The sequence below is a fragment of the Cyprinodon tularosa genome, unplaced genomic scaffold, assembly GCF_016077235.1.
Source record: "Cyprinodon tularosa strain WSP-4 unplaced genomic scaffold, ASM1607723v1 ctg166, whole genome shotgun sequence".
NCBI classification, from domain to species: Eukaryota; Metazoa; Chordata; class Actinopteri; order Cyprinodontiformes; family Cyprinodontidae; genus Cyprinodon; species Cyprinodon tularosa.
Window position 1 is genome coordinate 1,063,840 of NW_024038493.1, and position 26,936 is coordinate 1,090,775.

Consider the following 26,936-nt stretch of genomic DNA (forward strand, 5'->3'; position numbering starts at 1 on the left):
AATGTTATTAAAGACTTTTCAATATCAAGGAGGTAATTACGCGATTCGTGGTGTTTTGTTTTAAGAGCTTCAAGAAAGAATGAGCCAGACAGCCTCTGCTGCAGCATTAATAGAGGAGTTATCAAAGAATAAGATGCCAAGTCTATGATTAAAAACCTGTAATTGTTACAATATGGGTCATTAAAACACACTACTCAGAAATTGGATCAGAAATGAAACGTTCATTGTAAAACTTTAGGGAATTTAAATGCATAATTATCAAATTCCCCAACTTAGGGTCCCTTTTGGGTTGACAGTAAACAATATTGAAAAAAATGTATTTTATACCTTATTAAGATTTATAATATTCGTACTTTCCTAACATTCAAAGGTTTTTTTTTTTTTATGTTAAACGTAGTTTTTTTCTTCAATTCTTTTATTCTAGTATTTTTGGGCATCTACTAAGCATGCTTGTAGTGACAGTGGAGAGAAAAAAAACTCCCTTTAACAGGAAGAAACCTTAAGGAGAACCAGACTCAGTGTGAGCGTCCATTTGCCAATGCCGACTGGGGTTCAAGGAGACAGAAGGAGAGATACAAAAAGCAACTGTCACACAAAGCCAGCCAGACGAGCTCTGAGCCAGCTCCCATGTCAGAGGATGAGGAGAGCACATCTAGCCAATCACAATCAGAGAAACAGGACCACACTGGAAAACAGGTCAATCTCGAACATCTTTATGAAAATGTAGTGATGGCAGCAGCACAGATGATATTTCTCTCCAGGATGGTTTCAAACAGGAACAGAACAGACGAAGCTATTATGAGAAAAAGCAGAGAGAGCAGAACGTTAGATTTGAACTAACAAGTTCTGAAGGGTGGGAGAATAGAGAGAGAATGAAGCAGAATGATGAAAAAGATGTCCCTATGTCCTCCAGCAGTCTAAGCCTATAGCATCATAACAGTGTCTCGCTAACTATAAGCTTTATCAAATAGGAAGGTTTTAGGCCTACAGTTAAAAGCACAAAGGTTGTCTTCCTCATTGACTAAAACTGATAGTTGGTTCCACAGGAGAGGAGCCTTATAACTAAAAGATTTGCCTACCATTCTACTTTTAGGAATTCTACGAAACACTAGTAGACCTGGAGATTGATTCTGGATTTAACAGGAAGCCAATGAAGAAACGCTAGCATAGGAAAGATATGATCTCTTTTTCATTTTCATCAGAACTCTGGCTGCAGCATTTTGAATCAGCTGAAGGCTTTTAATTCCGTAAAAATTCAAAAAATATCCACTGGACTTGGTTTTCAAGATTTGAAAACCAAGTCCAGTGGATATTTGAAGGCTTTTAACATTTTGTGGACTTCCTGATAGTAAAGAATTACAATAATTCAGCCATGAAGTAACAAATGCATGGACTAGTTTCTCAGACTCACCCTGGACAGAATATTTCTTTTTTTTTTTTTTTCTTTTTTGCGATATTCCACAGAGAAAAGAAGTAAATTCTAGAAACCTCTTAGATATGGGATTTAAATGACAAGTCCTGATTAAAAATAACACCAGGATTTTTTTATTTATAGCCTGAGATCAATTTAATTTCTTCCAAATTATGTGGCTGACTAATCGGCTTATTTTTCAAAGACTATAACTTCTGTTTTGTCTGTATTCAGGAGAAGAAAGTTTCTTCCAGGTTTTTATGTCTTCAAGACATGCCTGTAATCTAAATTGAGTTCTGAAAGTAACCCTGCATGACTACACCTGATTAAGTTTTGATTTTTTTTTTTGTGATTATTTATTTTCTGTCTGCAGACTAAATACAGCTATTGAAGATCACAAATTATGATTTAGGGAATCTGGATTTAATGTTGAATTACCAAGCCTTGATTAAATAAAAATTTGGTCTTGAAAGGGAGACTTGCTTGATTCAAGAAGCAATAGAAGTAATTAGATGCCGCTTACAGAGTCAAATTTGACCGTTTTTGCAGATAGCGAATGCTAAAGTTTTTGTAATAGAAAATTAGGAAGTATGGAGGAATATGGGAATAGGAGGCTTAAAAACACTGAAAATGCTGCTAAAGTCTTAAGCTGCTGGAGGACATAAAGACCACTTTTCATCATTCTGTCTATTCTCCCATTCTGCAGTCTTTGTTAGTTCATCCCCGAACTCTATTTTCTCTTTACCTTTTGTCATATATGCTTCACCTGGTCTGTGAGACCGTCCTGAAAAGATATATCAGCTGGCTTGCTACCATCAGCAAATTTGATTTTAAATTATATAGTTGAGCCTGTTATTTCCCCATGCTGTGGCCGTTTCACTCTTAGACATAGCTTTGGGCTCAGCCTTTACTGTAACTGTATCTGCTCTCCTTGATCATTCATAAAAATATACTCAGAACATGTCTTAAGTTTATTACCTACAAAGAACCACCTATGGAGCTAGTTTACCAAGGAAAAGTCAACAACACAATGTAAGTGAATGTCTACTATCATTACATGCTCATTGCGGAGTGAATCCTGCAGTAAATGACTGAATGCAACAAGCTGATTTGCTTATATAGAACACATTGACCCAATCAGACTGGTTTAATTGTCTTTGTTTAGTTCCTTGCTCAAGAACTTGACCCAAATATCAACCTGCTGGACTCTTCTATCAAAACTTACTGCAAAAGGAAATACAAATGTATCATATCCACATTAGATTTTCAAATATATAATTTTAAAGTATAAATAAAGGAATAAAACCAAATTCTTTTCAGAGAAAAAAAATCATTTTGCTTCCAAATCACCCCCAGAGATTAAAGATCTTTTATAATCCTGTGTGGAATTGTTCAAGTAGGCCTTCGATTGCATTGTGAGAATATCCGCCTAATACTGGAAGAAAATTGGAGGAGGAAGTTGTATAATTAATCTACTTAAATACTTTTCCTTTTGTAAACCCAGCCTGATTTAAAAAAAAAAAAAAGGTTTTCTATTCATTTTTGTTGTTGCACTTTCTACCCTACAGCATCTTTAGCATCGGTTTTAGCAGGATGCCTGTGCCAACCTACAGAGAACTATAAAAAAGAAAAATTGTAATCTTGTTTTAAAATAGTTACGTTACTTTCAAAACCTTGAACATCTGCTACACTTAAAATATATCAGTTTTTAAAATTTCACTTTTCAATAAGTCTGGGAATAAAAATGGCAAATCATTTTAGTAATTTACTGCATTTCTTGGCATTTGGATCCACTAAAACCTTTGTGGCACTTTTTATTGTTTCCATTTATTCATCTAGAAATAAGGACAACAAACAAGATAAAGAATAAAGAAATGAGAACTGGAGCCTTTCTGGGACCTGACTCGAGTGCATTTTTATTGAACGTTCATAACTGTTAAAAACACGTAAAAAATTGGTCCTGTTTCAGAAACAAGGCACGCAAAGTCATGTCAATGTTCAGTGTTCATGTCATTAGCATTACCATTTATCATCAACATCATCATCAGCATATTCCGTCTCAGTATTTATCTAATAGTAGTATCAAGCATTCCCTAATATAAAAACACGTTCCAATTTATTTGTCACAGAGGTTAAAATTTTTTTTTTTATTCCGAGCAGCAAGACAATATTCATGCAAGGACAGGAGGAGTGGAGGACAAGACGGCAGTCGACTGGACTGACGGGGTCTTTAGTAGTAGGTCTCCCGTTCCACCCAGCCTGAAGAGAGAAGAAAAAAAAAGATTTTAGGACGACCTGCTGATCAGGGAAAGAAAAAAACAAAAAACAAAAGCAGAGGTTCTAGACTCACCTCCTGGGCTGCGTCTGAGGATCAGTTTACGGATTTCATCATAGATGAAGATGAGCAGGGAGTAGGGGAAGGCGCAGAACCACCAGTTGGGTCTGAAAAACATCAGGAAAGAGATTTGATCAGCTGGTCTTTACCAGACTCAACTTGCTAGACCGCTGAATCCTTTCTGCTAAGCTAAACAAGCTGCATGCAGATGTGTCATCTGCTGAAAATAATGAAAAGGAAGGAAGAGAGGGAAAAAAAACAAGGTAGGATGAGAGATGAGGAAGGATTGAGGGAAAAAGGACAGAGAAAGTGAAGGAAGGAAGGAAGGAAGGAAGGAAGGAAGGAAGGAAGGAAGGAAGGAAGGAAGGAAGGAAGGAAGGAAGGAAGGAAGGAAGGAAGGAAGGAAGGAAGGAAGGTTTATACAGGAATGAGTAATGCTTTTTAATGCTCTTTTAATGCTATTAGAAATAATTTTGAAGTCATCAACAAGTACCCATGACTAAAACTAACATAAATAAATATAAATATATAAATATAGATTTGCGATATAATATATCTGATGAAATTGTTTTTATAAACAGTTTTTTTTTTAATAAAGCATTTTAAATGCCACGATAACCAGATATAATTAATTGTAATGCCAATTAAGGCCTTAATTTAAAAAATAATAATTTAATGACTTTTACTGATTTTTAATGACCCGCGGAAACCCTGGGAAGGAAGGAAGGAAGGAAGGAAGGAAGGAAGGAAGGAAGGAAGGAAGGAAGGAAGGAAGGAAGGAAGGAAGGAAGGAAGGAAGGAAGGAAGGAAGGAAGGAAGGAAGGAAGGAAGGAAACATAAAATTGAAAAGAGAATGAAGGATACAAGGAAGGAGAGAAGGAAGGTACAAGGAAAAGGAAGAAAAACAGACTTCTAAGTTGGCATCATAGTCTAAATCAGTGTTTTTCAACCCTGGTCCTAAAGGCACAATGCTCTCCATGTTTTGGATGTTTCTGAGCTTCAGCACACCTGATTCAGATGATTGCAGTTCAGCAAAGCCTGATAATCTGCTATCAATTGATAACAGCTGTGTGAAAGCTGGGAGACATCGTAAACATGCAGGGCAGTGCGCCTTGAGGACCAGGGTTGAAAAACACTGGTCTAGATAACTTCCAGAACTGAAACAAACTAAAACCAAACTCAATGATAAAAGATGTTTCTGGATCCTTCTATATGTATGGACTCACTTCAGAGGATACATTCTGAGGGCGACGTCCATGCCGGGGCAGTAGGACAGGAAGGCGGCGAGGGCAGTCTCCTCGAACAGTCCGAAGATCAGGATCTTGTTCCTGAAACGCAGCAGAAATAAATACGATGAAGCGACTCCGAACATCTACTGGTTCAATCCTGGATTTCTGCAGAGATCTGCTCACTTCATGCCCTGCTGGAAGACGGAGTTCCTCCTGGTCTTACAGATGATCAGATCGGCCCACTGTACGATGACGATGCTGACGAAGAAGGCGGTGTGGCAGGTGAACTCCACGATCTTCCTCTGTTCGTACGTCTGAACAGATTTCACAGCAGGTTAAAAACCGCAGCTCAGCGGAAACCTTCCTCTAGATCACCAACAAAGACGTGGGACTCACCCATTGCTGCCCATAGCTGTCCTCCAGGTCGTTCATGTACTTGTTGTCCCAGTTCACCCGGATCCCGATGAGGGTGGATGGCAGGAAACCGTTCTCCGCCAAAATGACGAAGTAGGTGAAGAAGCCCGCCAGAGCCTGGATCATCCCTACAGGAGCAACAGTCAGTAAAGAATGAGAGATTGATCGATCCGTCATGGATAATTGAAAAATGAAACCAGAATTTTTAATGGTCAAGAATAAAAATAGAGACATTTCAAACCAAAAATATGAAAATATTTTAAAAATAAAGCTGAAAATGACTAACAAAAGATAAAAACAACACTGAAAACAGCATTTGAGTCAAATTTGAGGTAAAAAAAAGAGGTAATTTTCATTCCTAAGAGCAATAAACTGTTTTCAAAAAGCTGAAAAGGTTTGCTTTCTTCACAGAGAAGAAATATGACCAAAGTTATTTGTGGCTTTAATTCAAATAAACTGTAAATCAGAAAACAAGCAGAAACTTTTGCTTCCCTCCTTTCATTCAATGCCACCCAGAGAACACCTGGGAGAGCAGCACTCCCTGATCCTAAACTTAGAACAGGAACACAGAGTTCTGGCTTTAGAAGAACTCAGTGGAACCGTCCCACCATCTAACCCCCCTTTTTTGTCCTCCCTGTGGTTAAAAACACATTTCCTTCTACGGTTCAACCAGACAGTATACCTCCCACATAAACCCAGGAAGTGTTTATTTACCGATCTGTCCATACGCGATGCTAATCAGCCTCTCGTTCACCAGTTTGTCTGTTTTGGGGTTTCGGGGCTGTCTCTTCATGATGTCGCTCTCGGCAGCTTCGTAAGCCAGGGAGATGGCGGGAACCTGAGGGGCGAGAGGTGAGAGGAGGCCGGTCAGGAGCTGCAGACTGCAGGGATAATTGAGGCAGAACAAAAAAGGCAAAGCATCCTCACCATGTCTGTTCCCAGATCGATACAGAGGATGGTGACAGTTCCCAGAGGCAGAGGGATGTTAGCGATGATGAAGAGGAGGAAAGGAGTGATCTCGGGGATGTTACTGGTCAGGGTGTAGGCGATGGACTTCTTCAAGTTGTCAAAGATCAGGCGACCTGGTGAGAAAATGAAATCCTACTTTAGGACCTCTGTATCAAGCTGCATCTAAAGAATCTTTTCTTTCTTTACTATGTCATCACCTTCTTCCACTCCAGTAACAATGGAGGCAAAGTTATCGTCCAGCAGGATCATGTCCGCCGCCTGTTTGGAGACATCAGAGCCAGCGATCCCCATGGCAACGCCGATGTCAGCTTTCTTCAGAGCTGGAGAGTCGTTTACACCGTCACCTGTCACGGCCACGATGGCTCCCTACAGAACAAACAAGGAGGGAGAGAGTTTGACGTTGTTTAGCTGAAATATTGACTGAAAATAAAAGTACAGATTTAATGTTTATGTGACTCAAAGACATTTTTGCTGCTAGATCTAAATATGGCAAAGGGGCAGGTTTTCCTTAGGACAATACGTCCTTCATGTTTTACCTGTCTCTGGCAGCCTTCAACAATGATTAGCTTCTGCTGCGGGGAGGTCCTGGCAAAAACGATTTCTGTGTGATACTTCAAAATGTCATCAAGCTGCTCTGGGGTCAGATCTTTCAGGTCGCCTCCATGAACAACACAAGCCTTGGCATCCCTGGAAGAAAAAAAAAAAAAAAAGATTAAATCATCCTGATACAATTAAAGGAACATTGAAGGTATATTTGAAACAATCTAAGGACCAAGAACATGACCCTGAGGTTCTCCACATACTTTAACGGATTTCTCGCTACACGGCTATGATTCTGTACCTTGGGTTAACCTCGTTGATAGGAATATTCAAACGTGCAGCAATGTCCTCCACAGTCTCGTTGCCTTCAGAGATAATACCCACGCCTTTAGCAATGGCCTTGGCTGTGATTGGATGATCACCTGTGACCATTATAACCTAAGAAAAGGCAGGTTTAAGTTGTTATAATTATAAAGTTAAATGACTTTTCTTAAAAAATACAGAAAATCTAACAGACCTTGATTCCTGCGCTCCTACATTTACCCACAGCGTCGGGCACAGCAGCACGAGGAGGATCGATCATAGACATGAGGCCAACAAAGCACAGGTTCTCAACGGGGAAATTCACTTCTTCTGTGTTGAAAGCAAAGTCCTCTGAGAACTGCTCATCAGGGAGGTTGAAATGACAGAAACCAAGCACTCTCTCTCCAAGACCCCCCAGTTCCAGGTAAGCGTTCTGGAAAGCATCTTTCATCTCGTCATCTAGAGGCTGCTCTTTGCCCTGGATCATGATGGTGGAACAGCGGTCCAGAATCCTCTCCGGCGCTCCTTTCATCACCAGCAGGTGCTTTGTTTCTGCGTCAGCTCCGGGGTTCTTGTGAATTGAGAGCTTTTAAGGAGAGAGGGTGAGAAACAGAGGGCGATATGAGCATCTTATACTCTGTATTCCTGCTTTTTAGCTTTGATACGAGATGAAAATGAAGACAACATCTACATCTTCAATTCAGATAGTGACTAGCAAAATGACCCCTTAAGGTCCTCAAAGAGCTTCTTGATGTGGAGTTTCAAGTTTAAGAGAGAACAGATTTAATACCTGGTACTTATTGGTTGAATTGAAAGGGATCTCAGCAATTTTGGGGTATTTCTCTCTCATCCCCGCCACTGATCCACAGCAAAGCTCGATGCACTTCAGTAGGGCAGACTCTGAAGCGTCACCAGCAACATCTCTCTTTTAGACAAAAGAGGGGAGACATGATTGGCTTTCTCAATTATTTCAAACAGAAAACAAACATTTTAATGCTGTAAAGTTCTCTTATCACCATCTTGGATGGAAGCAACTACTATTTGATTGAAAGAGGAGAGCAGAAACCTACCTTCAGGATGGGGAGGTTGCTCTGCTCGGCCAGGAAGACGGCCCGGTTGCAGAGTCCAGCGATTCTGGCCAGAGCCGCCCAGGTGGCAGAGCTCCTGTCGAAGGAGGTGCCGCTCTGGTTCTCGGTGGTGTCGGCTTCATGGATCTGATTGTCGAACCACATGTGGGCCACGGTCATTCTGTTCTGGGTCAGGGTGCCGGTCTTATCTGAACAGATGGTGGAGGTGGAGCCCAGAGTCTCGACAGCTTCCAGGTTCTTCACCAGGCAGTTTTTCTTGGCCATACGCTTGGCAGTCAGAGTCAGGCACACCTGGAGAGAAAAATTGATTTATAACAACCAATAAATTTTCTGAAACCCGACAAAGAAGAGATGAAGTCCTGGACTCACAGTGACTGTGGCCAGGAGACCCTCAGGTACGTTGGCTACGATGATACCGATGAGGAAGATGACGGCTTCCAGCCAGGTGTACCCCAGGATGAGGGAGAGGATGAAGAAAGACACACCCAGGAAGACGGCCACACCAGTGATGATGTGGATAAAATGCTCGATCTCGATGGAGATTGGCGTGCGCCCGACCTCCAGTCCAGAGGCCAGCGTGGCAATCCGGCCCATGACCGTACGATCCCCAGTGCTGATCACGACACCGCGAGCCGTTCCTGCAAACGGAATTTGATCTTTGATTGGAGGGCAAAAACGAAAAGAGTTTCTGGGTTTCATGGAAGACGCCTACCTTCAACACAGTTGGTGGAAAAGAAAGCAATGTTCCTGGTCTCCAATGGGTTCTCGTTGGAGAAGTCTGGAGCACGAGTCTGTGGTTCTGATTCGCCGGTCAGGGAGGAGTTGTCCACCTTAGCAGGAGGAAAACATTTAAAATGATGAATAACTTTATATGAATCTGAAATAACCAAAGTCGGCCAATTTTTCAATCCAACTAGAAATTTCCAGAAATGCAAACAAAAAAACACATATGCAAGTCAAAAATCTTAATTTTTTTTTACATTTTCTTTTCATATTCCATTTTCCATTTTTTTCTGATATCGTTTCATTCTACATTTTGCAACGTGAACGTTATCTTTAAAGCTAAAATCTTTGTTACAAGAAGCCATCACTGAACTCAGTTTTAGCTTCAAATGTCTCCAACTAAGACTTGAAAATGCATCCTGATCGGGCCTGCAGGTGGCGCAGTAGTTAGCACGCACGACGGAGTATGCATGTACGGAGGCCTTAGTCCTCGACACGGCCGATACGCGTTCGAATCCAACCTGTGGTCCTTTGCCGCATGTCTCTCCCCCTCTCTTATACCCCCTTTTCTGTCAGCCTACTGTTGAAAAAATGAGCTATTAGTGGCGTAAAAACTTAAAAAAAAAAAAGCAAAAATAACACCAAAAAACAGCATCCTCATCATTCAAATAGCCAATAACAAAACCCATGACAAACAGACCTAAGCGACCTAAGAGAACGGCAGGCGGGTCTCTGATTCACATCCATGTTGGATTAAAAAACACAACCACAACAATTGAGGTACTCTCCCAAGAATACATAGATGAAACCCATCAAAAGCAAAACATGCATAGTATTAAGCTTGACAGCGTTTCGTTGAACACCTGGAACCAAACTAATGTGGCTTTTACATACGAGTGTGTTTTTCTGTATAAGGTTTGCAAGTGTTCCTCAGCAGGAGGATGGGTTCAATAGCAGGTGTGAGGGGCACCAGACCCACCCCAAAGATCTCAACCACATTTTAACGTGACATAGTCAATTATTATTTCAATTCAGATACGCATGACCACACTACCACAATCAAGAGAAAGTGTAGCAGGAATCCCGCATCCTTCCTTCCATCCTCTCTCCAATTCATCACCGTTTATTCAGGTTCCATATTTAAAGCCGAATAGTATAAATTAGGGGTGGAACGGTTCACAAAATCCACGGTTCGGTTCACCGTTTCCGGTTCAGTTCGGTATATGTTGATTGTTAGCCTGACATGTTGGTCATGTTGCTGTCAGCATAAACAAAATGTGTTGCACAATGCTTGCACACTGTTGCACTTTTATCCACCACTTTCTTTCCTCCGTCATCGTAGGTCACTCTAAATGCAAAGTGGCCCCATACAGCAGACCTATAAAGTGCTGCTGGCGCGTCTTCCAACTCCTGTTCTTTCCCACGCGCCATTCCGACACAATTCTCCACAACAACTGATTTTTTTTCTGCTATGCTGCTTCGCTTCTTCTTCTTGTTTACTACTGGTGGTTGGCTTTGGTCGCAGTACCGCCACCTTCTGCCCTGGAGTGTAAACGCTTCGCCTATGAGAAAAAGGAGCAGCGCATGAACCGAAAGCAACACACGCGAATCGAACAGAGACAGTCAAACCGAACGGTTCGGACGGTTTTCATAAACTGTTCCATCCCTAATATAAATCTATTTCACATTTTGAGAATTGGTAAAAAGATCCTTTTATTTTATTCTCTCTAAAGCCTTCTGAAAGGCCGCAGACTGATATGGGTCTCATAAAAGCCTCCAGCTGCTCACTTCAATGAGAAAAAAAAATCAAAGCCAGCTTAGATGTTTTTCAAGCTCAGTTTCAATGTCACAAAGTGGTCATAACAAATGTGTACCAGTAAAAAAATTATATATATATTTTCTGGATTAAGTGAAAGAGACATTAATCCAAGATTTACTCCACTGTGTTTTTAGAAAAAAAATGCTTAAAGGGTTCCAGTGAAAGCGCCAACCTTGCAGCCATGAGCAGAAATGATTCTGAGATCAGCAGGAATCCTGTCTCCACCTTTCACTTCCACCAGATCGCCGACCACCACCTCCTCGGCGTTGATGCTCTTCTTCTCGCCATCACGGACAACCAGGGCTTGCTGCAACACCAGATATTTTTAGCTGATGGGTTCAGAAGATCATACTTCCATCCTGAATCAATGGATTCATTTGAATTTGATGGAGGAAGCACCTGAGGAACCAGGTTCTTGAAGGAATCCATGATCTTGGAGCTTTTGGCCTCTTGGTAATATGAGAAGCAACCAGTGATGATGACGACAGCAGAGAGCACAACACCAAGGTACAGCTGGAGACGGACAAACGGCAGGTTTATTACGGTGGAAATTCTGTTTTATTATTGATGCAAGCAAAGAACACATTTTATAAGATGAAAATTGTAAAAGTTTAATCTAGATTTGAAGATTTGAAAAATCTTTGCTGTTTTTTCCCCCTCCAAAATTCTGTTTTTATTTTTTCAAATTGCCTTTGGCAGGTCATATTCTCTTCCCTCTAAGCCGCTAAGTTTGATCAATACATCATTAATTATGTAAAGCAGACCAATAGAAACGCATCTTTGCTCCGCACTCCACAGGAAAATTATACAATTTGTAAAAATCTATGAAAAATAGAAATAAAAAGGGTGAAAATCTATGAAATTAGAAAAAGAAAACCAAAATCGGAGAAAATGGGATTTTATGCCGACCCTTTTCCCAGATTGCATTTTTTTTGCTTTAAATTTTAATTTCCTAAAGGTGTTCTTCATTTGCAACAATAATGGTTCATAATTTAACTCCAGAATGAATCAGAAACTTTTCTTTTTTTTCTCTCCATACATTATCGTTTGCAGGCTCATCTTCCATGGCGGCCTGAATCCCATAAGCCAGGAAGCAGAGGACGGCTCCGGTCCACAGCAGCATGGAGAAACCGCCAAACATCTACAAAACAGAGCAATCCAGTCTAAAAAAAGGAGCTCAACTCAAAAGCACATGGACCATTAGTGTCCAGTGTTACCTGCTTGCAGAATTTCACCCACTCCGGGGTGGTGGGAGGCGGCGTGAGGGCGTTGGGCCCATCGCGGGCCAGAATCTCAGCAGCTTTCGCACCAGTCAGACCCTGAAATAAAACAGATCCGATCACACGTGGTTAAATCCTCCTGCGGTTCAGCTTGCTTCGAGGCGTCAAGTTCTCAGTAAGTTTCATCATCTTTGTTTATGAAACGTGTTGAGGCCCAGAGGGGACGGCAGGCGCTTCCTGTCACCTGGCTACATGGTGTCTACAGAAGAAACGCAGCTAAGGGAAGGATCCAGAGGGGAAACAGCATCACACAAAATAACTGCACTGCAAATACTGGTTTAAAATAGGTACAAATGTCTTCATTTAAGCAAATTAATAATATAATATAATCTTATCTACTAATGAATCAGTACTTTTGCCCTTAATCTTAGATGCTACCCACTTCAAAGCAGATCATTTACTTTTAACACATTTTAAATCAACTTATTTCATTTGCAAATTGTCCTACCTGCTGAAATTAAGAGGAAAACTCACTAGTTTAAAAAAATAATATAACATACCTTGCACTGCCAAACATATAGACTTTAATTAGAGGCACTTGATCAAGTAGTGTGCATGCTATTTTGGGAAGGACACCTTTGGAGTTAATCAAGATGTCTCCATCTTTCCTGTACCAGAAGTACAGATGGCTCTTCAGAGAAAAGGACAAAAACAGCCACCAATTGGCTTAAAAGAAAGGTTGGCTCTGAAACTATATTAAAAAAAAAGTTCTGAATAAGATACATGATTATTATGATTTACTAAAAAGGATCAGAAGTGAAATAAAAACATTGATTTTTGCTTTATTTTTTTCTAATGTTGATATTTTAACAAGAATTTTGACAGCAATTAAATACTTGCATATCTAGTTGATCTTTTTTTTGTACGTTTCTTTAATGATTCAGAGCAGCGTTCAACTCCTTTATCGTTTGTGTATTGTTTTTTAAAGTCTTTCATAAAGAGGCACAGTTTTCCAGCATTTTCTTTATGATGGCAGCTCATGAACAAAGCAAAGAGCTCAGTCTGCCATCAAGTGGTTTGATTTCATTAAGAAAATAAGGATACCATTTAAAGAAAAAAAAAATGCTAATAATAAACATATTTCAAACTAATTCTCACTAGAGATGCACCAAACTGATATTAAAGTTTGGATTTGGAAGAAAACCCTTGATTTTCCATTGGTAAATGATGAGCTCAAATCAAAGGGGCAGATCTATTGAGTCTTTTTCTATAAAAGTTATGATAAAGGTATAAAGGACGGTCTTTTATTTCCAGGTGGATCATCTAAATAAGTGGTCCTCCTAACTGTCAATCATTCTGGTGATATTAGCTATCTTTTTCTGTGCATGTGCACTTTCAGATGTATGTCTGTGGTGAGCTGGGTATTTTCACCAAAGCCCTAAATGGATTCGATTTCGATTCATATGGTCCTAAATGGATTCGATTTCGATTCATACGGTCCTAAATGGATTCGATTTCGATTCATGCGGTCCTAAATCGATTCGATTTCGATTCATACGGTCCTAAATCGATTCGATTTCGATTCATACGGTCCTAAATCGATTCATTTCGATTCATACGGTCCTAAATCGATTCATTTCGATTCATACGGTCCTAAATCGATTCATTTCGATTCATATGGTCCTAAATCGATTCATTTCGATTCATGCGGTCCTAAATCGATTCATTTCGATTCATGCGGTCCTAAATCAATTCATTTCGATTCATGCGGTCCTAAATCGATTCATTTCGATTCATACGGTCCTAAATTGATTCATTTCGATTCATACAGTCCTAAATCGATTAATTTCGATTCAATCTGTTTTTACAATAATGAAAGTGGTTCAACTGTGTTTCAAAATACTCATGTATTTTATTTTTTGCCCGTCATATTAGACACAAAGTGCAAACTTGTAAATCAGACAGTTGAAACTTGAGATGTGAACAAAAGTGTCTCAAAAGTGCAAACTTGTTTGTGAAAAATGAAAAAGTGAAGCAAGCAGACGTGAGCTGCATTATCTTCACTGCCCAAACCATATTTGCAGTGCTGTCTGTAACAACTACAGGGTTTTCGCTGGTCACCCCCATTTATTAAGGTCTTCAGTCAACCTATTGGCTACATTTGCAGCCGTCTGGCTAGAAGTCACCTTGAATGCATCTTTCCTGCTCATTTGAATGTGAACGTCACGCGCGTCACTTTAAAACTAATCGATCTCTTTCCCTAGACATCGATTTTGCAAAAATGTAAAGGAACTGATTAAATCGATTTATTTAGCCAGCCCTATTTCAGACTAACCTGACTCCGCCAGATGGATTTGCTCCGCCAGATATCCATCTGGAAACCTTCCGTTGAAGTAATTTTGGGAAGGGGCGAAAATACTGGTTAGCTGATTGGTCTATGTTGGTGATAGACGGGCCAAATAAACCAATCAGATCAACGAAGCATATGACGTACTAACAGAGCGACGACGAAAACACAACCACAAGCCAGGCTACTCTTGCTGCTCTTGCCGAAACCAGTCGGGAGAAGAGCAAAAACATCTTCCAGAGCAGTGTTTTGCTCTTCTTTCAGTAAAGAAATACTCTGTAATTCCGATAAAACTTGCTCGATAGCCACGCTAACGCTAGTTAGCTGAAGCCGCCATGTTCTTTAGACTGAACTGTCGCGCTTCTCGTTGCGTCACACCTCAACCCGCCTCAAAGCCAACGCTGATTGGACGTTCGTTTGGTGAACGGCTCCAAATTTTCTTTAACGGAGAGTCTCCAGACTGATCTGCGAGTGAAACCTTGAAAGCTCGCTAGATCAGGATGGTCTCACGAGGCCAATTTCAGACTGTCATTGAAGCTCACCTTTCTCATCGCGGTTCTTTGAAATGGCAGAGGGTCGTAAGAGAAAAGGTGTCTACAAAGTGTATAAGAAGAAAAGAAAGGCCTCAGAGGAGGCCGATGTATCCAGAAATGCTGTGCGTGGAGAACTGTCCTCGCCCTGCATTATGGGATTTGCTGTCAAGGCGGCCCAATGTCACCAAATGCTGCCGCTATCTGACAGTGGCGACTAATAACAAAGATGGTGCAGGCAACTGTCTGAACGGTAATTTGACTATAAAATTCACTATATGGTCCCCGCTCTATATAGTGATTGAGGGATTTAGGCATTAGGGCAAACGTTTGGGCACAATAAGCTTGTATGAGCTATGAGAACAGCAACTTTTAATCAGAGTGAACACCAGGAGAAATGGGCTTTTCTTTTTTAAGTGGAGAGGGGAAAATTCGATAAAGTCCTCCGTAATACCATTAATTACAACATTACAGCTGCACTTCCTCCCACATAAATAATTTATCCCAAAACTGCCATAACTCACTGGCAGTTTACAGCAACACAAACATGGCAGCAGCTTTCAGATCTCTCTTCACCAGAGATGGTTCTTCTAAAACCAAACCAAAGTTAAGGTCTTAAGTAAAAGGAGAATGGGAGACAGATATTTGAGTTATCAGGCTCCTCTCCTGTGGAACCAACTACCAGTTTTAGCCACCCTGTCTACTTTTAAAGGTAGGCTTAAAACTTTACTTTTTGATAAAGCTTAGAGTTAGAGCGGCTCAGCTGTACCCTGATCTATCTCTATAGATATGCTGCTATAGGTTTAGACTGATGGAGGACATAGGGACCACTTCCCCTCCATAATTATTTTATTCTCCAATTCTGCAGTATTTCTTATTAAAACCCCAAACTTTCTGTTCTCTTCTTTTCACAGTAGCTTCATCTCTTTTAGTTTAGCCCCGTTTCTCTTCTAGACATAGCTATGGGCTCAGCTTCTACAGCGATTCAGTGTATAAGCTTGCTTCTTTTTGCCATTAAAACAGGTTTAGAGCTCATCTGCTTTAACTATTACTTACCAAGACAAGAGTTTGCTGTTACCTTTTTAAACTGATTTTAACAAGCTAAAACAAAAAATTACATCTATAGGTTTAAAAAAGCTACACTGTTGTTGTTTTTTTTTGCAATCTCATTTTGAGTCAGAAAACAATACAAGCATTTATTTAGATATTTTGCATTTCTCTTTTTTTTATTTATTTCCACTTGGTTTAAATATTTTGTTTTATTTTCGTTGAGAACTTAAGATTAAAAAGCCCATTTTGCTTTTTTCAGGAAAAAAAAAAGACAAACATGCTTTGAATCTCAGCTGTCAAACTAAAAAAGAAAGCAAGCTGCTAAACCTCCCTCCCATGTCAGTAACAATAACAATCCAACAAGCCGCAGCTCCAACTTTTCCATGCTGACGCTGCAGCTGTGATGTTCATTGCTCTCACTCACATTGTTGAGGTCTGTTGCATATTTGCGCTGGAGCTCGTCCAGATTCAGCTTGTGATCATCCTGCAACGAGAGCACAGAGACAAAGTGTTCAGGTCGTACGTGTGGACCCAATATGGCCGAAGCCGGTGACATTTACAGCCTGTTGTGCGCCGACCTTTCGTTCCCCCATAAGCACCTCTCATATAATAACATTTAGAGCTTTAAAAGGACAGAAAGAGACGAATGGAACAAGCGGCAAACTAAGAGGATGTGATGCGTGGAAAAGAAGCACTTTGAAACTTTCTTTTCTCTCCAGTCAGATTTGTAAGAGAAAGTAGAGAGGATGTGAGGAGCAAACCCAGAGAGACGTTAAACAATCAGAGGAAGGCCCCCTGAGGCGGCGAGGGGAATTAAAAAAACAAAAACCCTCACCATGTCCACTTCCTTCTTCAGTTCATCCATATCCTTTTCTTTCTTCTTCGCCTTTGCCTTCTTCTTGCTGCACTGCTCCGAGGTCGCAGCCAGCTCATACTGCTCGCGTCCTTCCTGAAAAGAAAGAAAAATAGGGTTAAATATGAAGATATAAAATAGAGAGATTTCTCTGTGTTGTACGATTGACAGAGAAACACCCCGTCTTTCTCACTGTCGCCCTATAGCTGGTGGTCAGAGATCCCGTGTTTGTTTGCTGCCACATAGAAGGAACGCTACTTTTCCAGAAAGTAATTATTTATATAGAAAAATCTGAGCAATGCCTCCAGAAAAGGGGAGTGTGGCCCAGTTATGTTTGGAATCCTTAGGTTGTGAGCTCAAGTCCCACTCCCACGGACTGTCACTCTGGGTCCCTGAGCAAAGACCCTTAACCCCACACTTATCTCCGGGCGCCGCACAATGGCGGCCAACTGCTCCCCAAGAGGATGGGTTAAATGCAAGAGAGTTCATTTTATTTCTCTCTACTTGTGACAGTGGAACGACAATGGAAAAAATTTAAAAAAAAGACTTGTCTGCACCTTCCACACAAAATTTTTTTCAGTATTTGGATCATAACTGTGGTAGTTTTTAGCTTTTCATTTAATTTATACTTAATATCAGGCGTTTTCAACGTTTTCCAGGCCAAGGACCCCCAAACTGATGTTGAGATGGAGCGGGGACCCCCAAAATTTATATATCGTTTGAAATTGTGTTACATCAAACTGGTCCTATAGTCACTAAAGTATTTCTGATTTGTGTTCCTCGTTGATGGGACAGGTGTTGTGAATGAAACGATGAAGAATTCATGTTGAATTCATGTTAATGTGTATTTAAAGACATTTTAATTAGTGGAAAAAAATGCAGGGGGGGAATATATATATATATATATATATATATATATATATATAAAAAAAAAAGTAAAAAAAATAAAAAAAAAGAAAATTTGTCAACCCCCATGCAGTACCTCTGTGGACCCCCTAGGGGTCGCGGACCCCCTGTTTAAGACCTTTGCTTTATATGGTCCAGATCTAAAGAATGCCAAAAATATAAATAAAAACTATTCCATCGGATTTAAAAGAACGCAAAATTGAAACATCGTCCCTCGTCTTTATCTTTAAGATATACCTTTATTTTACAGGTCTATTGCTATTTCCCAGCTAGAAAAGGTCCTGCCTCAGTGGAACTATGCCAGCGCGGTTTCTTTCCTCTCAGTAAAAGAGATATTGCTACCTTTCTATTCTTTTTCTGGTTTTTGCCTCTATATTATTGCATATATTCTGGATGAGGTATTGCTGCAATATTGCACACTTGAAATAACAAAACTACTAGGGATGCACGATATTGGGATTTTGGCCGATATCCGATATGCTGATATTTTAAAACTCATGTAGCCGATGACCGATATCGATACCGATGTTAAAGCTGGACAAAAATAAGTAATCATTCAAAATAGCAGTTTTGTTATCCATTTCTGACACTTTGAAAAATAATAAACTCAAATATATATATATTTTATATAATATATACTGATAAATTGATTTTTAAAAACGCGGTATTGATCTATTTTACTTTCAAAATCTTGTGAAATTTCATCGTTCTGTTACAAACTCTCGTGATATTTTGCAAATTCTTGTGAGATTTTGTCATTAAAATTGATCGATACCACGTCAATATATCAACATATAAAAATATGGCAAAATTTCGTGAATTTTCGGGGGATTTCGTAGCATAACGATGACATGTAGCAATATTTCATTAGTAAAAGAGATTGATATGGTGTTTTTAAATGGCAATATATCAGCATATGAAGATATTGTGATATTGTAATGTATCAATATTTTTTCCCTCGTCTCTAGAAGTTTTTAAGTCTGTAAAAAAGAAGTTTTTGAGGAAGAAGAAGAAGTAGTATTTTTTTTTTTTTTTTTTAGATTTTAGAAACTCAGAAGCTGATTAAATATCGGGTTAAATATTGGTGGGGTGGCCGATGTCCGATATTCAGTTTTAAGGCCAATACCGATAGGGGGCCGATTATATCGTGAATCCCTAAAAACTACTGAATTTAAATGTATCATATTGACAGAATTGAACTGGGTTCAATGTTTTTGATGTAAATGTTGCACATATTTAGGAAAACATTTAAACCTGTAACCTTTCTTAGCTTTTTTTCCCTTTTTTTTACATCCTAAAAATTTCCGACTCCTTTTAAAAAAAAAATCATCTGTTTTTGCAACATTTTCTACTAATTGTGAACAAAAATGACAAAACCCAGACAATTTATGACTTATTTATATTTATAAGTTTGTAGTTAAATCATTTCTTTCAAAGCAGCTATCGGCCAATAAAGGTGTCATAATGTGATAAAATTTGGACCTGTTGCGAATTTCGATTCCAGTCGAGATGAAAAATTCTTTAATGTCTTTGTAAAGACTAAAAAATGAAAAAATGTGAACCTTTAGTACTAAAAACACACTTTAGATTAGTTTGCGTCACTGGCAATCAGCTCTGGCCCAAAGTGGCGGTCGGCGGGCCTCTCGCCTGTCCCTATCTCCCGCTGTCTACTCTGCAGACGTTCTTTCTTATCACCAGCAGTCTCTAACAGAGCAACAAAGGCTGGAACAGATAGTTTCCGCCAGGCAGCTGTGAGACTGTGTGTCAGGGAGCAGAAAAAAAAAGAAACCCCTCAGAATTATCTGCTGAACTTTAAACACTAAAACTAAGCAGCCATTTTAGCTGCTAAAGGTTTCCTCACTTACTGAACAGGAAACCCCCCCCATCAAGCATAATTTAGCTCATTGTGTTTGCCTTAACACCTCCAGCCTATCCGATCCCTCGCAGGCTACAGTAAGACCACTATAATGAGCTCATGGTTGGTTTTAAAACGGCAGCAGATGGTCGGCCAAAAATCTCATCCTGTTTAAGTAGCCGAACAATCTGGAGACGTTTTTAAACCTCGTTATATTACGTCTTAAAATGGGAAACCAGACCTGGAAAACTAAGGAGTGGATTTTATTCTCTACTTGCTGCAAAGAAGCAAATGTTTTGTAAATGGAAATGTGAAAAAACAAAAATTAAATTCAGAAATAAAACTTTGAAAAAGAAACTCTGAGGCTTTAAGTAACTTTGTTGTTCTTATTAGACTTGATCAGGGCTGAAAGGATTAATTGAATTAATCGCGATTTATCGATTATTGAAATAATCAACTCATTAAGTAATCAATTAGTCATTAACTGGAGTATAGAGAATCTAAAACATGCCTTAAGCTGACAGAGAAACCCACTTAGCTCAGTAATTATACCACAATTGTGAACAAAATGTATAAATATTTTGCTTTAAAGATAAAAAAAAAAAAAAACTTTCCTCTCTCAGAATATCTTTCCAGAACTCCACAAGTGGAAAAGTTTTAGTTTTCACGGGTTTAATTCTGTAAAAAATCTTCTTTAATGAACCTTTGTTTCTCTGATTATTAATAAATTAATAAAAATAAAAAAAAAATCAATTGACAGATTAATCAATAGGCAAAATTATAATCAGTTGGAGCCCTAGATTTTAGAATTTTTAAACTTTAGTTTTTTCTTGAATTTTCTTCTCATTTTTAAGTTTCTTAAACTTTTTCTTTTTCATTCTTTAAAACTTTTGAAATCTTTTTTTTATTTATTTCTTTTTCAGATTGAGTTTTACCAACTGCAATACTTTTCAATTTTGAGGGGAAACCTGCAAAGTTATTACCATCCTTATTTATTTTTTGATCAAAAAGTTTTTCAAAATGTATTTTCTGGATTGCCTTTTCTTCTCCAACTTTCATTTCTTTTCCTGCAAGATAATGGAACAAAATTCACTCCAAATAAAAGATAAAATTATGGACTGGACTTTATTTTGGGCATTTTTATTTTTATTTTTTCTGCAATTATGGTGATGAAGCTGAAGAAACCAAAAAGATCAAACCAAAAGGTAAAATAGGATCCAAATGTGGGACATTTAGAACAAAGTGTTCTGCAAGTTTCCACAACTAAATTTAAAAAAAGCAGTGAATACGACTAAATCAGATCAGAAATGAATACAAACATCATGTTGTTAAGGTTTTTATCATGATCTTATCCCCCTTATGAGTCAGTAAATTTAAATGTAACCTTATAGTAGGCATCATTGAGATACTGATATGACATTCAGTTTTATACAGTAATAGACGTCAGAATTTGGTAAAGAGAGTTTAGTTAACTGCTGCAGATCAAAGAAACAGTCGTGTATTTGCTTCCATCCTTCATTTTCCGGTTGAGTTTAGCCTTTCTGTTGGTCCGCCTCTGCATAGGGCTCACTCCTTTGAAAGGCTTTGCTGCGTTTATGGTTTTTAAATATTAATACATTAAACATTTAAAGTCCAATGCGTCATTGACAGCAATGCTGATACAAACACCCCTGCCCCCCGGCTCGACTGTTTGATCAGATAGCTGTGAATGAGCGCGCTGTTCTTTCTAAAACACCCAAGTTTGCTTGTTTATCAGACGCATGTTGAAGGTGTGGCCCAGAGCAAATTTTTTAAAAAGCGAGGAGAACGAGGAGAACGTTCAGACTAATGTATTCGTGGCAATGAAATTGCTCATTTTATTTAATTTCTATTTATTGAAAAGAGAAAAACATTATCATTCCAGACTGTTTTTGCTCCTTTGTTTTAAAAAGATTCACCTTTTTTAAGGATGGTTCTCAATTTTAATCTTCAGTGATTCAGGAAATGATGCAGCTTGCCTGTTTCTTGCTTCTTTTGTACACATAATCACAACTAGGCAACTTTTTGACCCTAGTTAAGTCTGAGGAAGGAAGGAAGGAAGGAAGGAAGGAAGGAAGGAAGGAAGGAAGGAAGGAAGGAAGGAAGGAAGGAAGGAAGGAAGGAAGGAAGGAAGGAAGGAAGGAAGGAAGGAAGCTAACAAAGAAACAAAGAAACAAACAATTAAACAAAGAAACAAACAAAGAAACAAATAAAGAAAGAAAGAAACAAAGAAAGAAACAAACAAATAAACAAAGAAACAAACAAATAAAGAAACAAACAAACAAAGAAAGAAAGAAAGAAACAAACAAACAAATAAACAAAGAAACAAATAAACAAAGAAACAAATAAAGAAAGAAAGAAACAAAGAAAGAAACAAACAAAGAAACAAACAAACAAAGAAAGAAACAAACAAATAAACAAAGAAAAAAAAAATAAAGAAACAAACAAACAAAGAAAGAAACAAACAAACAAAGAAACAAACAAACAAACAAAGAAAGAAACAAAGAAAGAAACAAAGAAAGAAACAAAGAAAGAAACAAAGAAAGAAACAATAAGCACATTTGCTGGTTTTACCAACAGCAGGAACTCCTTCACCTTAAGGCTGAAACATTTAATAAGATTAAATCGGTTGTTGAAATAATAAATGTATAGAGACTCTCAACCATCCCTTTAGCTGACAGAGCAACCCGCCTAGAGCAGAAATTATACAAAGATTGTAGGAAAAAAAGATTAAAAAAAAAAAAGTGTCAATATTTTCAATCCAGAACTCCTCAAGTGGAAAAGTTTGAGTTTCAGCTGGTTTAATTTAATCAAAAGTCTTCTTTAAGGAAGCTTTGGCTCTCCCATTATTAATCAGAAAATTAATCGGCAGATCAATCGGTTAGCAAAATACTCGTTAGTTGCAGCCCTACTTCACAGGTTGAGTGAAGCTAAGGAATCGCTGCGTCGGTAAGAGGCGAGGACAGCAGCAGATAAATATCGATCAGCAGTTACAGCTCATCAATAATTCAACATTTTCCATAGAGCTGAGGTGCGAGTGTGATAGGAGAGATGAGCATAAGATGAGCATAAGATGAGCATACCCCATCAGACCAACATACCCATAGTCAATACGCATGCGCAAAACATCAGATTTGCGTTTATCTGTTTAGTTTTGTACAAAAAAATACACTTTAAACTACTTCAACAAGCGTGCATCCCTTTAGTCATGTACCAAAAAAAAAAATTTAAGGTCAGATATCCATACGCTTCATAAAATACCAAAAAGTAAGTAATAAAAATTTTTTTTTAATACATGACAAAAGAAATACACGCTCGTTGAGGTAGTTTAAAGGGTATATTTTCGTACAAAACTAAAGGGATAAACAGGTTGTTGACTATGGGTATGCTGGTCTGACAGAAGCACCGAGGCCACTGACTGCTAATGACTCTAATGCAGAACTACGGTGGCCTCTGGCATCCCCGTGGCTTCCTCTTTTGTTTTTCTACGAAAAGACGGACCCCAAACGACCAAACATGGACATCCTGTAGGCGGCCCCAGTCATGGAAAAATGCTAACTAATATTGTTTTTCTACGGCTTCAGCTGACCAAAGTTTCCCAGAGCGCAACAAGTGATCCAAGCACATGTTATTGTTGCTCACCCCCAACCCCCCACCAGCAGGCTAAGCTGGGAAAACACTCAGCCTAGTTCACTGTGGCTTGATCTTTGGCTATAGGCCCCTAGGGGCCCCTGGGGCCACCAGGCTTGGAGGGAATAAGTCCCATGTTGAATGGATAAACTCATCTACATCTGCAGCATCGTTTGATCACTGTCTATTAAAGGACTGTCTGTCTTTTATGAGGAATAAAGTTCAGGATTCAAAACTATATATATGGTTTTAGTAAAAGATAAACGACATATTTTTTAACTCAATTTCAAATTTCTCCAGAGCCAGATTATAGAGAAGCGTCTTTTCTGGCTATTTTAAAGTATTAAAAGAAATTTTCTAAATAAATAATGGCCACAAATGTTCTCAAAGCTGACAAAAAAAAGAGGATTAAGACCATTAAAAAAAACTTAAATAAAGTAGGAATATTACAAGAATAATTCAGAGATTTAAGTCAGAAATCGAAGGCAGGGGGTTAATTATAAACATAAACGTCTTCTATAAGTAAACGATCCACTCATGTCGCTTTTTGATTACAAAAATCCCGGTATAAAAAACAAAAAAACAAGAAGCTCTCAAATGCAAAATAAAAACTAATATTTTGAACAGATTTCTGTAAACTCCGACATTCCCAATTAACCCTAAAGCAAAAACAGAATCCTACAAGTCCATATGCTAATGCTAATGCTAACTGAATACCATCCTTATACTATCCGGTAGGGTTGTCAAAAGTATCGAAACTCAAAAAAGTATCGATACTGAAATGTTGTATCCGGATACAATACTCGTTTTTAAAAGTATCGATACAGTGCCGTCACCAGTGGCACCTAAGCAGTCATTCATCTAAAGTGCAGAATAGAGGACAATGCACTTTCAGAACACTGTGTGATTGAATAATTCTGTGCTCTTTTCAGTTTCAGACTTTTTTTTTTGTAACAGGTGCAGCTGCTGAGAATTATTTTTGTTTCTTAACTGGTTTGGCTAGTGTCATTGTTATGTGTGCAAAGCATAGCCAAGGAAGGAACACTTAATTTGAATTTTATAAGTTTTTTATCAAGCTTGCTTAATATTATGCACAGCATACAACCTTTATTGTATTTATTTATTGTATTTTATTTATTAATGAAAATATTTCTGTTGAATTTTGGAGTCTTTGTTTTTATCCTTGTGGTATCGAAAATGGTATCGAGTATCGAATATTTTCCTTAGTATCGGTATCGAGTTGAAAAGTTTAGTATCGTGACAACCCTACTATCCGGAATGCTCTTACTAACGGGACATACACTATATTGCCAAAAGTATTTGCTCACCCATCCAAATTATTGGAATCAGGTGTTCCAATCACTTCCATGGCCACAGGTGTATAAATTCAAGCACCTAGGCATGCAGACCGTTTTTACAAACATTTGTGAAAGAATGGGTCGCTCTCAGGAGCTCAGTGAATTCCAGCGTGGAACTGTGATAGGATGCCACCTGTGCAACAAATCCAGTCGTTAAATTTCCTCGCTCCTAAATATTCCACAGTCAACTGTCAGCTGTATTATAAGAAAATGGAAGTGTTTGGGTACGACAGCAACTCAGCCACGAAGTGGTAGGCCACGTAAACTGACGGAGCGGGGTCAGCGGATGCTGACGCGCATAGTGCGAAGAGGTCGCCAACTTTCTGCAGAGTCAATCACTACAGACCTCCAAACTTCATGTGGCCTTCAGATTAGCTCAAGAACAGTGCGCAGAGAGCTTCATGGAATGGGTTTCCATGGTCGAGCAGCTGCATCCAAGCCATACATCACCAAGTGCAATGCAAAGCGTCGGATGCGGTGGTGTAAAGCACGCCGCCACTGGACTCTAGAGCAGTGGAGACGCGTTCTCTGGAGTGACGAATCGCGCTTCTCCATCTGGCAATCTGATGGACGGGTCTGGGTTTGGCGGTTGCCAGGAGAACGGTACTTGTCTGACTGCATTGTGCCAAGTGTAAAGTTTGGTGGAGGGGGGATTATGGTGTGGGGTTGTTTTTCAGGAGCTGGGCTTGGCCCCTTAGTTCCAGTGAAAGGAACTCTGAATGCTTCAGCATACCAAGACATTTTGGACAATTCCATGCTCCCAACTTTGTGGGAACAGTTTGGAGCTGGCCCCTTCCTCTTCCAACATGACTGTGCGCCAGTGCACAAAGCAAGGTCCATAAAGACATGGATGACAGAGTCTGGTGTGGATGAACTTGACTGGCCTGCACAGAGTCCTGACCTCAACCCGATAGAACACCTTTGGGATGAATTAGAGCGGAGACTGAGAGCCAGGCCTTCTCGTCCAACATCAGTGTGCGACCTCACAAATGCGCTTCTGGAAGAATGGTCAAAAATTCCCATAAACACACTCCTAAACCTTGTGGACAGCCTTCCCAGAAGAGTTGAAGCTGTTCTAGCTGCAAAGGGTGGACCGACGTCATATTGAACCCTATGGATTAGGAACGGGATGTCACTTAAGCTCATATGTGAGTCAAGGCAGGTGAGCAAATACTTTTGGCAATATAGTGTATTTCAGTGCTGAATTTATGGAAGAACATTGTGGCCAAAAATATGTTGGCCGTTTTGTACACTTGTATTTGTAGCATTTATGTGGTCGTCCTGCAGTTATTCTAATATTTTATCTTTAGGGAGTAAACAAAAAAAAATCGCTGGTTAATAGATTACTGGATTCAAATTTCTTTCATCTAATTAACTGATAATAAGCAATTAAATCAACACTAACTTTTCAACCTTGCAGGAATAGTACAAAATATTTAAAAAAAAAAAAGTAAAACAAAAAAAAAAGTTAAAAGTTTCTTATTTTCAACATCTTGTGATATTGTTTCAATATCATCAGATAAATTAGCTCATCATTATTCATCTTTAACAAGCACTGAAAACAGAAATGTAGTTCAATGCAGCTGCAGGCGACCAGGACTTTTCCACTCTGTTATTCAGGAAAAACAATACAGCTTTTGTCCACTGGGGGAGCCAAACTCGACCAAAGCTAAAAGTACTTTGGAACTGCTTTAACATGCTAGAAGACATGCTAGCAGCAAGCAAGGTATATTGGGAAAAATTGGGATTAAATGCATTTAATGGAGTTTAGCTTTAGTCTTCCTCTCACAACCTGTTCCACAGTGCTGTTAGTTGCATAACGTCTCTCCCACATTGTTGTATTTCACAAAAAAACGGAAAGCTAAATCACGGGTAGCGTCCATTTCATTGAAACAAAGCAACATGTTCTCTGTCAACATGTCAGAGCAACATAGAGCATCTGTTAATGATAGTTTTACACCTCTGTATATTGGAAATAGCCAATTACCCAATAGCTTTCTGCTTTTTAATATTTTATAAATATGCCTTAAAATGTGCAAGAACATTTGTTTGTTAAATCAGTATTTAATACTGCTGAAACACTAAATTGTTTAAATATATTGACTTATTATTTTTTTAAATCGGCATATGGGGGGAAAAAACGTAACACTTGGGCCCTACTAATAAAGAATAGAGCCTTTTGATACAAGCAAAAACATTTTAAAAGTGACAGCTTAGCCATTAATCCTTAATTGCTTGACAAGATCAATCGACTAACAATCAATTCAAAATCCATTAACTGCATCCTTACATTAAACACAGAAAGCACAAATGGATCTTTGCTGCTTGAGCACCAAAT

At 38.9% G+C, this 26,936-nt stretch overlaps 1 protein-coding gene across 1 annotated transcript in view; it reads right to left on the reverse strand.

Annotated features, from left to right (window-relative positions):
• Window positions 1-3,300: 3,300 nt before the first annotated feature.
• Window positions 3,301-26,936, reverse strand: part of LOC119780786 (sodium/potassium-transporting ATPase subunit alpha-1) — a 33,194-nt gene continuing 9,558 nt past the window's right edge. The window contains exons 2-22 of the mRNA XM_038280934.1: window positions 16,814-16,927; window positions 16,403-16,462; window positions 12,049-12,150; window positions 11,871-11,972; window positions 11,231-11,344; window positions 11,004-11,138; window positions 9,002-9,119; window positions 8,659-8,927; window positions 8,272-8,580; window positions 7,992-8,126; window positions 7,416-7,787; window positions 7,200-7,336; window positions 6,895-7,045; window positions 6,556-6,724; window positions 6,317-6,471; window positions 6,104-6,227; window positions 5,372-5,517; window positions 5,159-5,289; window positions 4,973-5,074; window positions 3,762-3,853; window positions 3,301-3,670 (exon numbers count right to left, since the gene is read on the reverse strand). Coding sequence (XP_038136862.1) covers window positions 3,642-3,670; window positions 3,762-3,853; window positions 4,973-5,074; window positions 5,159-5,289; window positions 5,372-5,517; window positions 6,104-6,227; window positions 6,317-6,471; window positions 6,556-6,724; window positions 6,895-7,045; window positions 7,200-7,336; window positions 7,416-7,787; window positions 7,992-8,126; window positions 8,272-8,580; window positions 8,659-8,927; window positions 9,002-9,119; window positions 11,004-11,138; window positions 11,231-11,344; window positions 11,871-11,972; window positions 12,049-12,150; window positions 16,403-16,462; window positions 16,814-16,927 — 3,066 coding nt within the window. The 3' untranslated portion in view covers window positions 3,301-3,641. The remainder of the gene's footprint in view (window positions 3,671-3,761; window positions 3,854-4,972; window positions 5,075-5,158; window positions 5,290-5,371; window positions 5,518-6,103; window positions 6,228-6,316; window positions 6,472-6,555; window positions 6,725-6,894; window positions 7,046-7,199; window positions 7,337-7,415; window positions 7,788-7,991; window positions 8,127-8,271; window positions 8,581-8,658; window positions 8,928-9,001; window positions 9,120-11,003; window positions 11,139-11,230; window positions 11,345-11,870; window positions 11,973-12,048; window positions 12,151-16,402; window positions 16,463-16,813; window positions 16,928-26,936) is intronic.